The following is a 16012-nucleotide window of genomic DNA, read 5'->3' on the forward strand; positions in this document are numbered from 1 at the left end:
AAAGAGGATAGATTTAGATTGGATACAAAGAAGACATTTTTTATTGTGAGGGTATTGAGGCACTGGCCCAGGCTGCCCAGAGAAGCTGTGGATGCTCCATCCCTGGAAGTGCTCAAGGCCAGGCTGGATGGGGTTTTGAGCAACCTGGTCAGTGGAAGGTGTCCCTGCCCATGGTAGGGGAGTGGAACCAGGTGATCTTTAAAGGTCCCTTCCAAACCACTCTATGATCTTTGGGTGGCTGCTGCTGGTGGTTGTTGTGTGTCCACCTGTGAGAGATGATGGCTGTTGTCATTTGGGAAGAGGGACAATGGGTGGGAAGGGTATGGCCCAAATGACTCACCAAAGACCAGCAGTTCTCAGTGGTGCTTGGAGCTGGGAGTTACTAGGTTGGTAGCCAAGGGACTACTTGTGTCTGGGAGCTAGAGGTTAGCAGCTGTGATGGAGAGCATGGGCAGCTCCCTGGTGCTCCCCGTTATGCTCACCCATGGAGAACCAGCCTTCCTAGAGAGGTGTGATGGGAGGCAGAGTCTCTCTTAGCAGCCACTTCAGAGTCTGTGCTGTTGTGCGTGGAACAGGGATATGTGGATGCTGTCTGAGGATGTCTCCAGTTGCCCCGTGCCTACTGCCCAGAAGCAACTGCATGGTGGGAAAAGGAGACCCTTGGTTCATGGCCTTGTGCAGTGCTGCAGATTTGTACCCAGATCATGCCATGGAGCCAGGACTGGGTCTTTTATGAGCAAATGCATTTAGGTATTGATGGTACAGTGAGAGAAAATGTCTTTTCCCAGGAATTAAATAATTGCTTCCTTGACGAAAGGACCCAAAATCTGGCTCTTGTGTTTCATACATTTTGTCATGTAGATGTAACTGTTTGCTTTGTTCCTGGCAGTAATATTAACTTATTAGTGTATGAAGCTGTTTCCAGGTCAGTGGAAAACTGCATATAAATCTTTATTACATGTACTTGATTGTCTTTAACTCTTTATAAGATATAATTATTGTCCAGTAATCATACTGTGGCGCTGTTTCTGTGATTATGCTGGTGGTTAGTGTGCAGTGCAATTCTGGTTTTATAGACTGGAGCTAAAGTTAGCTTGATTAAAATAAAGGACAAACACCATCCTTTGTTGTTGGCCAGTTAATTTTCTCACCTTTTTGCTGCCCAGTTTCATTGCCTCCTGCAGTTCTGGGGTGTGAGCGCATGCCACCAAGTGCCTTCTGATTAAAAAGCCGTGATTTTTAATGTGTGGTGCTTCAAGCTGAAGTGGAGCCACTTTCAGTAACGGTGTCTGCAGTGGGAGGGAAGAAGTGGATTGCAGCAAGGTCTTCAAGGACAGTGACTTGGCGAGGCACTAGTGCCTAGAAATGTTTTGATCCTATTGTAATGAATAGCTGCTAGTTCCTGTTGTTGTTTCTGTTTTGACTGAGTGCCCAGCTGGTGCGTGGTGGAGATAGGATGTTGGGGCAGGGAAAGGAAGTAACTGTCAAAAGTGCATCTCCCTTAGGAAAGCAAGAATGTGGAGGCACGGTAGAATTTTGGTTTAAATAGCACTTATTTTCCCTTGGTTTTCATAGTGCACTGACTGTGTGCAGTTTTCCACATGCTGGGTAATGGAAAGTTGGCCCCAGAGGAAGTAATTTTGTAAGTCAAGTTTGGGATTATAAAATCAGTCACTGTTGGGTCACTAATTGGTGTGGAAGATAGGAATTTCCTATACAGTATGGTAAATTCACTGGTTTTCTGGCAGTGTGTGCACAGTGAGCTGTTTAGCCAACGATATTCTTTCCTGGTTCTGTTGTTAACTCAGGAAAGGCATCAGGTCATTTATCGCTACACCCAAATCGCTGGTTTGTTTCTGAGTAGTAAGGGGAGGGCGGGGAGAGTCTGATGTCATGTAGAATCTACATGTGTTTTCTGAAGTTTGTTTTCATCTCTTTGTGGCATAATAGTGAAGCTTGGCAGCCACAGGGGAATCATGAAGATTGATTGCTCTTGGTGTTAAGCATCTCACATCTGAGTTTATATCAACACAAGCCTTCTTCCAGCAGCAGCATCTGGCTCATTGGCAAGATCTGTGGACAGTTGTTCTGATGGCTCTGGAGATGCCTCTGGCTGTCATGTGGCTGCTGCCTTGGCTGTGCCGCTTTGTTATTCTAGCTGGCCCCATTTTCATTTATTTCTTTTTTGGCTTACCTTTGATTCTGATGAATTGCTCCTGAGATTGTGGTCTTGAATAAATCTTGCCTAACTTCCTCACGCAGGGACTTCCATGAGATGCTGATGTTAAGTTATTTCAGTGACTATTTCCTGATTGGAGCCGGAGCAATAACATTGTAGTCTGTGCCTTCTGTGCGGGTTTTCCCTGCGAATTACAGCAGCGGCCTTGTGAAGTAAAACACTCATCTTTGAGTCTATCCTGCCTAATGGGTTTCTCTGAGACTAGAGCTGTAAGCGTAAATCAAATATTACCAGTACACAGTGTCCTGAGAGTCTTGGAATCAACCACTTGGATTTCTCAAGTTGACCATTGGGAGTGGAGTTTCTGGCTCAGATGATATAAACTGGCACAGGAGCAAAGAATAGCGTGTGTCATCTCTGGATTTACATCACAAGTGCTGTCCTGTTCTGTTTGATTTTATGTTTTTTATTCATATACCTTGTACTTTACAAACATGATTCTTTCAGAAGTACTATGGCTTCAGAAGACATGTGGGCTCAAAACCCCCTGAGTGTTTCTTAAAATACTAAAGCATCTATATTCATTGAATAAGCCTATCGGGGTCACTACTTCTTCTGGTTGAAATTAGCAGAGCTGTGATGTGCAGGAGGCCAGACAAGAGGGTTATCTTCACTGGCCTTTAACTGTAATGATCTGTAGAACTGCTTTGCCACTGTCCACAATGGGAGCTATTTGATGAGCTGTCAGACTTTATGAGGGTGTAACCAAGTCATGATTACCCAGAGTTTTCTGGGTTTAAATGTCTAATTACAGCTGTAAAAATAATAATAAGGCAACTTGGGTGGCGTGTATAGTTTTTTAGTGATTGACTGCAAATTTGACACATTTTCTACTGCCAAAAAAATTTGTTTTAAAATGAAAGGGGAAATTTGCACACTAAGATGTAACTTAACTCCCAGAAACTACAAACATGCACTTCTTGGGCATTTTATGAAATGGGGAGGCAGGTTAGTGAAAGCTCATTGCTGATTTGAAGTTAGGAATGGGGATGGGGGAAAGAGAGGGGAGACACTTAGAGAGGGAAATACCAACTTTGCATGTGGAGTGAATGTCGCTATGGATTTCTTTAGGGCCCAGGTCTCACTCTGGGGCTGTAATTTCTCTTCTTAAAATAACTCTTTCCTCCTCTGTACTTGGCTTTTTCCAGCAGGTGATGAGGCAGCTTCTTTTCCAAGGTCTCAATACACAAATTAAAATAAAAGCATCCTTTTATGTAGTACCTTCCATTGAATGGAAACATAAATGTATCCTGTGATGCTGGGCATTGTCTACGTTTGTGGAATTTCTATAGAAGCAATGTTAGATACAGTAAATGTTTAAAAACCCTGAAAGTGTGACTGGTAGGATGAGCTAGAGCCTTTCATCTCTTAGTTGCTGGTTTTAATAGGATCTGGCTTGAAGGGTTTTGGAAGTTGTTGCCAGGTATTTGATTACTTCTGTGTCTCAGGAGATAAGGTGCTTTTTTTTTTGTGTGTGTGTGAGGAGCCTGGAAGAGTTTACAGAGGTATTTTCACCAGCCATCTGTGGGCATGTCTACGTGTATGTGTGTTATAAGCAGATACAAGCTCGCTTTGCCCATGTGTTTAATATGTTTATATCCCGTGTTGTAGCAGAGTTTATAAACCCTATTAACATGGCTTTCAAGATGCTCTGAGCATGGGTGGAGTGGGGTTTTGTCTGCTTGAGGGCATAGCCACGTTGATTTATGTTTGTAGAAGAGAGACCTTAGGCAAAGGGAGTTTCTTCTCTTTGATTACACCAGCCCTGTGGATGGGGAGACGTTGCACGGCTTGCAGGTTTCACAGGATCGCTGCAGGGCTTCCCACTATAAGGATTACAGGTGGATATTAATCATAGGACTCTTGTCCTGCTCACAAGAGTGCGATTTGCTGGGCTGACAAAGGCAATTCTTGTTATTTAGGTTGTGTAGAAGATGTACAGTGCCTTTTGGTGCCCACTCAGGTATTTTAAGGGTTCAAGGCTGGATACATACTTTATTGTTGACAATGCAATATAGTCATTGAAAGGCTTGTTACAAGACTGTGTGATCAAAGGATAGCAGCCAGCTTGCGAAAAGTGGTGTTCTTAGGGGAAGCCAAAGTACTCTCATGCAAAGGAATTGATTGGTGTGACACAGGACTATTAGAAATAAGTTGTTTTGTAGGTAAGGATTGTCTAATACTGTTCAGTTAGTGGCTGTTAAAGACCAACAGGATCAAGAAAAGCAGCAACAAGAGTATCTTACTACTACTACTGCTAATCTTGTTCTTGCTGTGTTTCTACATAGTACAACACTGCTACTAGTTTGTGGTCCATGATGATGTGGTGCTAGGTGCTGAACTTTTCATCTAAAGAAACTGTTGAAATAGGAGCAGTCTGTAACTAAATTATAGCCGTAGAACACACTGGCACTTAGGGACATAGTTTAGTGGTGGACTTGGCAGTTCTAGGTTAACGGTTGGACTCAATGATCCTAAGATTTTTTCCAACCTAAATGATTCTATGATTTCAAGTTTTCAGGAGCTCTTTAATTAAATAGTCTTTATTGTTCTCTCTTCAGTGTGTATATTTAGGTTTTGATATCTTTGTCCATCTGTAATTTGTGTGGCTATCTGGGGGAAACCTTACCTTTTTTTTGTGATTATTTTTTACTCCTGAAAACCCTGATAGATCTGAAGACCTTGATAGAAATGTCTCAGGGTCAGAAGAGCAACAGGTTTACTGAGAAAATTTTCTTGTATATGCTGTGAAATATGTTGAGGGCAGAGTCTCTAGAAGTATCTGGACAGATAAGCCTGCCGATGGCTATGGATTAAGCTTTCTCATGCCATTCTGTTACAGATATTTCCAATGTACCATCAGCAGCCCTGAGATGTCTTCCATTTGTAATCTGGAGTGGCTAGTTTGCATTCCTTCACAGCTCTTCTTAATGGGCTTTGCAATGAGGTTTTTTGAACCTTTGCAAGGAGCTAGTTACTGTAATGCAGCTAGTACTCTCTGGTGGTGTTTTTTGGAGGGTGTGTGTGCTGCTTTTTTCAATTCTTGTTTGAGGGCTTAATTAATCTTGATTATTATGTTTATTTCCAGAATGCTGTGTACAGGTAGGAGTGGTTGGACTTCCACCATCTAATTTGGGCATCTCATTTGGATTTCTAAAATTATCCCCTGAACCCATAAGAAATGAAATGTAACAATTCTGTACTTTTTATGTGTAAGGGTAGATTGAAAGTGGGAGAGAGAGAGAGAGAAGTTAATGATAAAGAATGTTCTGGGTATCGTGGTGATGGGCTGTGACTAACTGGCAAAAGAAGAATTATTCAAGGTGATACAGAGGGTCACAACTAGTACAAGAGTCCTGGAATTAATAGAATGATGCAAGTTGGAAAACTTGCTGTGAGCAAGATAGTGTAGGTTACTGAATAGTCATCTAAGGAGAATAATATTGTGAAGTCTACGTTCATTGTGTGTGGCACTTGAACCCAAACACAAAGTCTGTCTACATATGCGCTACTCATCTTTCCAAAACTAGGATCATAAGAACATAGGGCTGGAAAAGTATCTTCAGATCTTTAAAAAGTAGTAAGCTTCCTCCACTGAAATGGCATCGCCTATCTCTGGACAAGCTCCCATGGATGTTTCTTACTTGCTCTTCAGAACCTGTCATGAAGGAATGAGTTTTCTCAACATCATTCTGTAGCATTTTCCAGTATTCATTCAGCTTTGACAATTTTTCTTAAGGTGTCTTTGCTGAGAAGTAGCATAATTTGCTTTCCTTTCCCAGGTGGATATGGAAAGTAATTGGTCACCAGTCTCTTTGTAATTACTTTTTGTATACTGGAGGACTTTGTTCAGTTTTCTTTCTGTAAACTAAATAAACCACACTGTTGAAATTCCTACAACATTCTTGTTTTGTAATCTGCTTTTTGTTCTATAGACGCTCCTCAAATGGTCTGTCTCCATCTGCTGTTTATATGGCTGAGATCATACTTCACTCTAAAGAGGTTCCATAGGAGGATCATTTGATTCTTTGGGCAGTGTCCCCCACCTGCAGACGTCCCTTACGACCTGTGTATTTATCTTTTCTTTCTAATGCAAGATGAGGCCAGCACAATGAGGTGAATTACTTCTGTGCTCCAGCATCTTAACTGAATCCAAGAGACAGCCACAGACCTTACTTCCATCCAAGCCCAGAGATACTGGAAGCACCAGGACCCCACTTTCCAACGGGTAGCTGACAGAAAATTTGTGAATATACTTGCTGAAGTTCATCTGCTGAAAAGTGGTATTCAAAAAAGCCACCCAATAATCTGTTTTAAAGGGCTGCTATGGGATGAACAGATTGGAGAGGGAGGTAGCATCACACGTGTGCCACCTAGTAAGCAAAGGAACTACAGCAGAGTTTGTAGGCAGTGTGTGGCCTGGTTGTGGTTGAGGAGTTAGAAATACGCTTCATCATGCCTTTTCTATTCACCCCTGCTTAGAGGGGATTTTTTTCCTTCCTATTTTTTTTTATTTTCTTGATTAAGTCCAAGCAAGGAGAAAAAGAAGAAACTCTAACCCTCTGTAGTACCATTTGAACTCAGATGTAAACCCAAAATTTTTCAGCCAAGCTGGTTTTTGGTGAAGCAGTTAAACTGAGGCATTATTAAGATGAGGAATAAGGGTAATCCACTTTGTTTCTGGAGACAAGCTGCCTGGTGCGCTAACTGTGCACTGTATGCAGCAATTTGCAGCTTGCAAGAGGAGTGCACAACGGGCAGCCCTTCAGTTGTGAAAGCTAAATCGTTTCTGTACCTCCTCAAGTATTCATTTAGCAAACAAATAATTGATAAAATGAGCAAGTGAAAGAGACACTAAGAGGGTGTGATCCAATGCCAAGCACTGGTTTTCACAGTTGATTTTAAATCTACATTATGCTAATGATGTTCATTTGGAAAATGTGTCCACTCCCTAACTTCTGCTGCTGAGTGTTCTTTTAATTGGCTTCAGATGGTTGGACTGAAACAGTTGTAGGGTTTGTATACAGATGTCCTGAGCACGCCAAGCACTTTATTTCCTATCCAGTTTTTCAAAGCCAGAGTCACTTTTGCTGCGGCTGGTGTCCAGACGTTCTTGAACTCTCTCATTAAAGGTCTGTCTGATACAAATGGGCACAGTTCTACTGGGACATACACAGTTATGATCACTTCAACATGCTGAAGGTCTCATGCTGGGCATGACTCCTAGTCCATCGGGCTGCCTGGGCTGGGTTGCTGGGCTCCTGCCAGAGTTTGTCTGTGAAGGAGTCCATCTCACAAGGCTACCATTGCAATTTGTCATTCTGAAAACATGGGCTGCTGCCTAAATAATTGTAGTAGTGGAAACAGCCTTTTGTTTCCCCTAAAATGGTATGAACATTTGATGTTTCTGAGGCGTTTTGACAAGGCAGCGTGTTTTCTGTGTAGTGATGCTGTGCTCTGATTTTTTGTCCCTGTGATGAAATGCAGAGCTACCTTATTATCTGAGCAGCCTGATTGAACTCATGTTGTATGTGGAGTAGGTAGCATTCAGTGTGATGAGGGTATTGGAGAGCACTGGTCTCCTGAGTAGTTGTTCTGACACTTTTCATAAGCACTCATAAGCTTTTAAGAGGAAAGAGTTGTGACTTTTTATGCAGCCTAATAGGTGGAGTTTCTATAGTCTGATTTCCCATGCTCATAGGCTAACCAAAATTTACTCTCTGGTTTCAAGGAAGAAGTAATTACAGATGGAAAGCTATTTATCTTTTAAATAAAAGTGTCTAATTTCTATCAAAAGTTTTTGTCTGAACTTCTAAAAGACAACTTTGTCTAAGTGGCTGTTTCTGAAAGTAATAGTCAAAGAAAGGCTTCTCAGACATTAAATTATTGTGTGATGATGTGTATGCAGCTATTTCCCCAAACACTTGCTGCTGTTCAAAATGATGATACTTTGATGAAGGTTTAAAAAAAAAAAAAAGAAAAAAAAGGCACAATGGGTGTTGGAGGACGGTGCTTTCATATGAATAAAATCAGTACTGAATTTGCATTGTGAAGTTACAGTAAGCCACAGACCCAAGAGGCAAAATTAAAGGATTACTTAAAACCAACAATAAACATGCAAATTAAAAGTCATAATTTTTAAATGAAGTCATACACTATTAAAAATAAGCACAAAATTACATACTAGTTTGGATGTGTAGTTTATAGAATACACCAAATGTTAAAATTGAATGAAATTAAGAAAAACATTTTCCAAATGCAAGTAAAATATCTGTTTAATTAGGTCGTAAAGAAGGGAGATTAAAAGTAATATTTTGCCATACAGTAATTACTGTTTTTCAGAAGTAGTCAGGTTCCTGTGTGTTGATCTAAATATAACTGTGATAGCAGATCTCTTTGGGGTCTTTTGTTTTGTTTGTGTCTTTAATTATATTAAATTGCAGCCACTACCTTTGTTTTGTTTTCTTTGCACTGAACGTGCTGCACGGCTGTTTGCGCCGATACCCTGCCAGCTCATGAACACCAATCTGGGAGATCAGCCTGTACCCTCTGGTTCTGCGAGGTTAAAAGCCAAGTCGTTGCAGGGGATATACAGCAAGATAACAGGAAAGGCGGCTGAAACCACTGGGAGGTGGGCTGAGGTGCTGATGGGAGCCCGAGATGTAAATAAACCAGATTGCTCTCATTTCCTCTTTCCACTGTATTATGCATTCCAATAGCACTATTCATCTTTATGACAGACACCTATTGCTTTAACTTTACTGCGGGCCACTGAAGTACATTAAAGTGGGCAGGAAATGGAAATAAATAGAGTTCGGTGGAGGCTGCAGAATAACTAAACATGCTGCTGTCATTTATAGTCTGGGGTCGTGCGTTTTTTAGCAGATTTATTGTAGCGCTTGACTTTTGTTAGAAGGATGGGCACTGTTTAAAAGAGATGGGGTATACTTATAAAATAAGTAAGAAAAAGTGTTCTGATATTTTTTTTTCTCAAACTCTTTGGGATGCCAAAGATGAAAAGAAATCGGGTTGAGTGTCAGCTGGGTAGTCAGTGGGATATGGCTGTGTGCACTACCTCAGGTTGTGGTTAGAAAGAGAATAATGGGATTGAAGATTTGAAGAAACCCAGCTAGGGGACAGCATGGGAGGAGGACCATGGTCCCTTGTCTTAGATTAACCTTCTGCCTAAAGCTACTGAGACATTCACATAGAGAGGCTGGGTGGGGTTTAGCCTTAAAAATGTATCTGTTTGTTTTCTAATGCATGCACATTTTGCTCACTTTGGAAATGTGGATTGCTGTCCTGCTTATTCAGAGGGCTGTTTTCAAGGACAGCAAAGTTACACTGCGAGTTCCAGATACCCTTAACCCTGAGGAGATGGGACTTCTGATGAATTCTCTCTTTGGGAAAGCTTTGTGTGTTTGTTTTTTCTTGATTGTTTATATTCTGATAAGATTAGGTCGGTAACTGAATGAATTCACAACATGGGTTACTTGAAGACTTACAGTTCAGATTTTCACTCCCTTGAGATAGTCAGCTACTCGGAAACTTCTCTCTTTAAAAAAAAAAAAAAAAAAAAGAATAGTTAACCATTAGCACTGTTTTTTCCCTCATTACTTTGAGCAGTCTCTGGTGTGGCTGAGTATAGTGTGTTCTTTTTCTTCTCTTTTTCTGACAATGACTTCTATGTAGTTGAAAGCAAGCATCAGCCTTCAAAGTATTTGCCAATATAGAAGATATTAGTGGGTATTTCACAATGTCATGTAAGATAAAAACTCATTTGTAAGCATCACGGCAGAAATCTGGAAAGACAATTAAGACAAAAAATCATTAGCATTGATTCTTTTGCACTGGGAAAGTACATTCCTTTCTCCCAAAGCATCCTTTAAAAATGTTGTTTACCTAGGTCTATATTCAAGTATATATTTCGGTGTGACATTCAGGGATGATTCTTCTTTCTTTTTAATTATCTTTGTATCAGGAATTTAATTGAATTCAGAATACTGCTCCAGATACACTCACGTTTCAGAAACTAGTGCCAGGCAGAACTGCAGGTAATTACTGAGGATGCTTGTTGGCAATTTGACTTTTCATCATTTGTTCGTCATCGTTTGTTCGCACACTGTGGATAGTTCCTTGCTGAAAGGATTAGGTTACAGATGGGTGGGTATTACTTTGGGGACTTAAGTGGGAATCCAGATGCTTTTCTTCATCCTCTCCTCTTGCTTAGTTTGGGACTTGGAAGTCAGTAGCTGCAGGTAAGATTTAATGCTTCTATCTTTGTTTCTCTTTTGCAATGGAAAAACTCTCTTATGACTCCCTGTTAAACAAAAGCTCTAACTGCAAGCTTGAAATACTTGGGAAATCACAGACTGAGCTAAAATTTCAAATGAATCTGATTTTTTAAGTGCAATATTGCTGAGAATCTGCTTTAGGTTTTCAAAGGAGTTCAGCTCCAGCAAGACAATCTGGTGTTGTATGCTTTGAAAACCTGGCTATGGTTTTGGTGCGTAAGCTGTAGCAAGGCTTTTCAGAGATGTTTGCCTTTGGCCACATCCCAGTTGCTTTGAGTGTGTCTGTAGTTTCAGGGGCAACGGTCTCAGGCCGTAGTATTTTACAGTTGTGAGATGTGGGTTTTGTTTGTGTGCCCCACACGCAGTACATTGGTGTTACCCAAATAGCTGATACTTGGCTTGGTCCTCGCTTGATTTCATGGGGAGGCAGCAGCAGCTGAGGTTTACATCAGAGGGGGAAGCAGGAATTCATGACTCTCTCTTTCATTCTGTAATATATTGTTGGATGTTTTCAAATCTGAGCTGCTTCTCCCTACTCCTGGTTTTAGAGATAAAGCCTGAAGGCAAACTCCAGGCTAAATGCAGCTGGTGTTGAACTTAATGGGTCTTTTGCTGTGTGTTCTAGTGGGAGCACAAAATCCTGGCTTTCCAACTTTGCCGTCCTGCTCGGTTTGGCTCAGGAGGACTTGCACGCCATGTCCGTGTGCTCTTCTGTCTGTGAGCAGTTTGCACGCGTGTGTTTCACCTCGCAGCAGCACTTGGCAAGCTTGCTTCTGTAAGAACCGCTTGCTGAAAAACAGTGGTAAATTCAGGCGTTTCAAAAAATTCTTCCTCATATAAGTACAAATAATTATCCAGTGCCTTGACCTCGCTGGGGAAGGCTGAGCTCTCTGGTGCAGTTGTCCCTAGTGGGACCATTTATTTTACCTTTCTAACAGTCTGTGATGTTTGAATACTTAAAATCTGTATGCAAAAGAAAATAAGCTGAGACTGAAATTAGGGTTTTGGTTTCTGTAGTGAGAGGGGAAGCTGTGACTGTTACAGCATCACAGTATTTTGTTTATCCTGCTTGCTCAGAAGGTAAGAACAGCATTTGGAAAGTAAGTGTGACAAAGACAGCATGGTTTGTTTATGCTGTGGGGGACTAAAGGAGTCATCTTTGTAGCACAGCAGACTAAAGTGGTTTTGGAGCATTGTTTGGAATAGAGGCTTGTATGTTGTATGTTTAATTTTTGTGCCAGTCCCCCTGGCGACTTGCACACCCCCTTCATCTGGCTTGCGTGCCAGTGGAGCTGTAACAAGGATGGCTTTAACTGCTTCCCCCACTGCTGTGTGTGTGCCTAACACATTTGGTCACTGAAGTTTTATTTCTTCCCTCTGTAAAACACGAGAGTGTAACTTCCACCCCAGCCTTGTTAGGGTGCGAGCTGCTGAAGCGGGGGCTCCCTGGGACCGGGCATTGTCACTGGGTAGTAAAACCTCTTTAATGGGGCTGGCTTAACTTGTAAGTTACGGTTAACATTTTTAACGGTGACTTGTTTCCTCTGCCCTTCACGCCCAACCATTAGCCAGGTGTTTTGGTTGCACAGAGTGGAAAAATAAAAGGAATCTAACTGTACAGCTGGGCCCTCAGTGAGGTGCTGGAGGAGGGTGGCCACAGATGCAAACTGGGGATTGCAGAGGCTGGATGAGTAGGTTAAAATGCTCCTTGTAAGTGCCTGGCAAAATACAAGCACTGGAAATGAGATGGCTTCCCCCCCCCCAAATATTTGAAAAGGTTTAAATTTGGCATACCATCTGCTTATATGGTTTGCTCTCTGTAATTTTCTAAATAAATAAAAAATTACTTTTTTTTCCCCCACTCCTTTAATATGGTATCCACTTGATTTCCTTGTAACTGCAAGAAGGGCCTGACTCTGATCTGCCTTACACTGTAAACTGTGTTTATGGAGCTAGAATTGGGGTCATTAATTTTCTTCACATCAAAAGAAGTCATCTCTCTTAAATGAGAAGCCTGTTTCACCTAGTAATTCACTTTAATTGCTTATTTGAAACTTTTGACATTTGATAGCAATTTAAACGCTGCCAGATGAGGCTCATGCAGTTGGGACCTGCAGGTGCTTCCTTGTGTGCCCAACTTGGATCAAAGGAATGAACCCAGTGATGTGCCTGGCCGCAGACGGGGCACCCGGAGCTGGAAGGTGCTGGTTTTTGGGGCTGTTTGAATCGATGCTGTGTGTCAGCCTGGGCAAGAACTCACTCAGAGGGCTCTCTCCCTTGGAAAAGTTTCTGCAGAGCTGGTGCTGTTTGTTTTTCTTGGGAGGCAGCCTGCGTGACCTTTGTTTTGCCTCAAGCTTAACAGTGCTTGCAGCGCTCAGGGTTTATGTTTAAGTCTAACCAATAGTATTTTCTGCTGAAGGGTTAGAAAAAAGTTTCTAAAATATTAATTACTACCCCCCCCCCCCCCCTTCCCCGACTAATATCTGTTAATTTAGTGTTATCGTCTTCTGGGGGGTTTGGAGGGAAGGAATTTTCTTGCCTGTAAGGGTAAGCAAATGGTGCAACTTCAAAGGTGTTTTTACCGGATTCTAAACCTCAATAAAGAGAAGAAACAAAAATGGAACGGTGTCTTTCACTTGATTTTGTAAACGGGTTCACTTATGTGAATGCCATTTATTGTTTAGTCAGCAGCAGGGGTAGCTTAGCATGAGAAGTTGTGTTGCCTTTTTTTTTTAAGTCAGTAAACAATAATTTAGATTATTGTGGAAAGAGCAACTTTTGTTAATGGCCTTTGGCTGCAGAATGACGTGATGCTAGATATACTCACAGTGGTTTCTGTCAACACTGTCCTGTGTCTTGTGAGATAGATTAAAGACTGTTGCAATAGTCCAGCAGCTGGAAACGAGATAAATTCTGTGCTGCATGCTGCAGAAGTTAGGCAGCGCGTTAGGACTTTCTGAATTCAGAGCAAAGGGAAATAGCAGCATTGAAAGAGAATGAGCAAAGCCAAGTACCAGTGCCAAGACTTCTTAAAAGAGTTTTATTGATGTGTGTGGTAATTAAAACCAGAATTAGTTAGTTTTCTAATAGGACATTCATCTCTGAGAGAGCAATTGCATCTTGGCATGAAGTAATACATTTTTAAAAATGAGTACTGATCTTGGGATACCCCCGGCATATGCTGGATGGCTGACTTACTGGCTTTGTGTGCCCTCATTATTAACAAGCAAATTAAATATTTTCACTTAAAATAATTATACAAATAAACCTTTGGCTGCAGTGTGATTTCATTAAAACCTTAATTGTTTATAGAGAGCTCAGTGAGAGCGTGTGAAGTTGGGTCAGTTTTACTGCACGACATTAGTCTTGATAGCAGATTTACAACAGGGCTGGATTTAATCTCTTGACTAATCTTTACAGTAGCAGGTTTGGGATGGGAGGGCGTTTGAGTGTTTCAGGAGATAGGTAACTCTATCTCTGACCTGGAAACACGTAGCTGGGTTTTAAAACGTCTGAGCAGCCTTAAAATGAACTAGCAGGGGGGGCGGGGGAGGGGCAGGGAAATTACCTTGTGGAAACAATATAGGCGTTGCTTTTAAATCGGCTTCTTAGCCTGCACATTGTCACACCTTCGCACATGCCTGTAGGCTCAAATCTATTTCTCATCAAAGCAACTGTAGCGTAAGGGAATACTGTGACCATCTGGGTTGCAAAGATCAGAAGTAACGGTCCCTGCTAGCAGAGGAGCCAGCTGTGGGCAGCACCATGTAAACTGGTTTTTATGCCACTTGATTAATCATTTCTGGGGGTGACGACAACAAAATGTTTACCAGGTCACGCACTAATTTTTCTGGGTTTAAGGTGGTGGTATGCCTTTGAAACACGTTATGGTATTTGCAGGTTCAGCATCTCAACTAACATTGTTTCCGAGCATGGGAAACACAGGCATGTTAGATGTCTCCAAAGGAGAGTTAATTAGAATGAATAGTTATCAAGTACACCACAGCTCCACTGTTTAATTCTGATGATAATTTTCATGCTGGGTCTAGTACAAATGAATTCACTTATGGTTTCTTAGTCTGCTGTGACCTGCGAGTCTCAGGGTATTTATTTGAAGGGAAAAAAAGGCTGAGGAGAGTTAGCAGAATAGATTTAAAGTATTTCCATGAGTAGAGAGCAAATCACAAAGAACTTCTGTCTTTTCCTTTCTTGGTGGGTTTTTTTTTTTTTTTGCATTTTTTTAACTCTATGGTTTTTCTGCCTTTCTCCACTTCTTTAGGACCCACGATTATCAGCTTTAATTTTTGACAAGCTTCAAGTGCCTGACTATTTACAGAAAAACAGGAATGAAGGAGAGAGCAGATGCGAAACTTGTGCCACTCACTTGAATCAGCTGAAGCAGGAAGCCATTCAGATGATGCACACCCTCAATCAAACCAGCTACCCAGAAACGCCTGACCTCCCACCTGGTGCCGGGGCAGTGACCAGCGTGGTACCCAGGATGGTCACCGTCTCTTCCCAGAGAGACCTGCCACTCATTGCTGGGCAGGTGGCCAGGCAGCCTGGAAAGTCACCGAGTCTCTTTTCTGGGGCAGAGAGAAAGAAGGGACTTGGATGGTCCCAAGGCACGGGCAGCTTTCCGAACTCCAGCGTTCAAGTTACGGTGGCCCCCAGCGGTCTCAGCGGTGCCCTGAGCTCGGTCACCATCCAAGCTCAGCAGTACCTCGAGGGCATGTGGAGTATCTCCAGGGTGAACAGCTTCCTGCCTCAGGCTTGTCTAGTAAGTAGCGATAATTCATACGCTTGAGTTTTGTTTACATGTGTGTGGATATACAGACAGATAAAGATAAAATTTGAGATGTATACATATCTATCTCAGAGGGGATCAGCTAATGGTATTCTGAACCATGTTTCAAGACCTGAAGAGCTGAAGAAGAGCTTTGAACGATGTTCTGTCAGGTATCACAAGGAATTTGCTTTTTCTCAGATGGTGAGAGCCTTTCCTCAGATGTTTCCACACTTATTTTAGCTTTGTGTATTCAGGTGATGTTATTTGGCTGTCACATACCTGGTGACCCCTTTAGAAAAACATAAAAGGCCAAGTTTGTCACATGTGAAACTCTGGGAGCTTCATGGGATTATATCAAAGATGAACTTGACCCTTAAGTCTAGCGCTGAACTTCTAAGGCTGTGTTCAGTTGAGCAGATGCAGTGGATAGACTGTGATGGCGAGCATTAATCTGCAGGTTAGATGTGCTGCAAAACAGTTTGCTGAGAAGGAGGGTGTTCAAAAGGTTGCTTCAGAGCCACATGCCTGTAAATGTCATTGCACTTGGAGTTTTAGCATTGATGTTGATTTCCTGTATTCTGTGTGTACTTGAAGAACTCTTGTGGGAAATGAAAAAGCTTTATAGAGGTGCACACTACCTTTAAAAGCAAGTTCATTACAGATTTGTGGCTATCTGTGGAACTCTGCTAA

At 41.8% G+C, this 16012-nt stretch overlaps 1 protein-coding gene across 1 annotated transcript in view; it reads left to right on the forward strand.

Moving 5' to 3' along the window:
• KIF26A (kinesin family member 26A) overlaps positions 1-16012 on the forward strand; it is a 102166-nt gene that overhangs the window by 17946 nt on the left and 68208 nt on the right. Inside the window, exon 2 of the mRNA XM_037395515.1 lies at positions 14813-15313. Coding sequence (XP_037251412.1) covers positions 14948-15313 — 366 coding nt within the window. The 5' untranslated portion in view covers positions 14813-14947. The remainder of the gene's footprint in view (positions 1-14812; positions 15314-16012) is intronic.

The sequence above is a fragment of the Falco rusticolus genome, chromosome 7 (assembly GCF_015220075.1).
Source record: "Falco rusticolus isolate bFalRus1 chromosome 7, bFalRus1.pri, whole genome shotgun sequence".
NCBI lineage: Eukaryota > Metazoa > Chordata > Aves > Falconiformes > Falconidae > Falco > Falco rusticolus.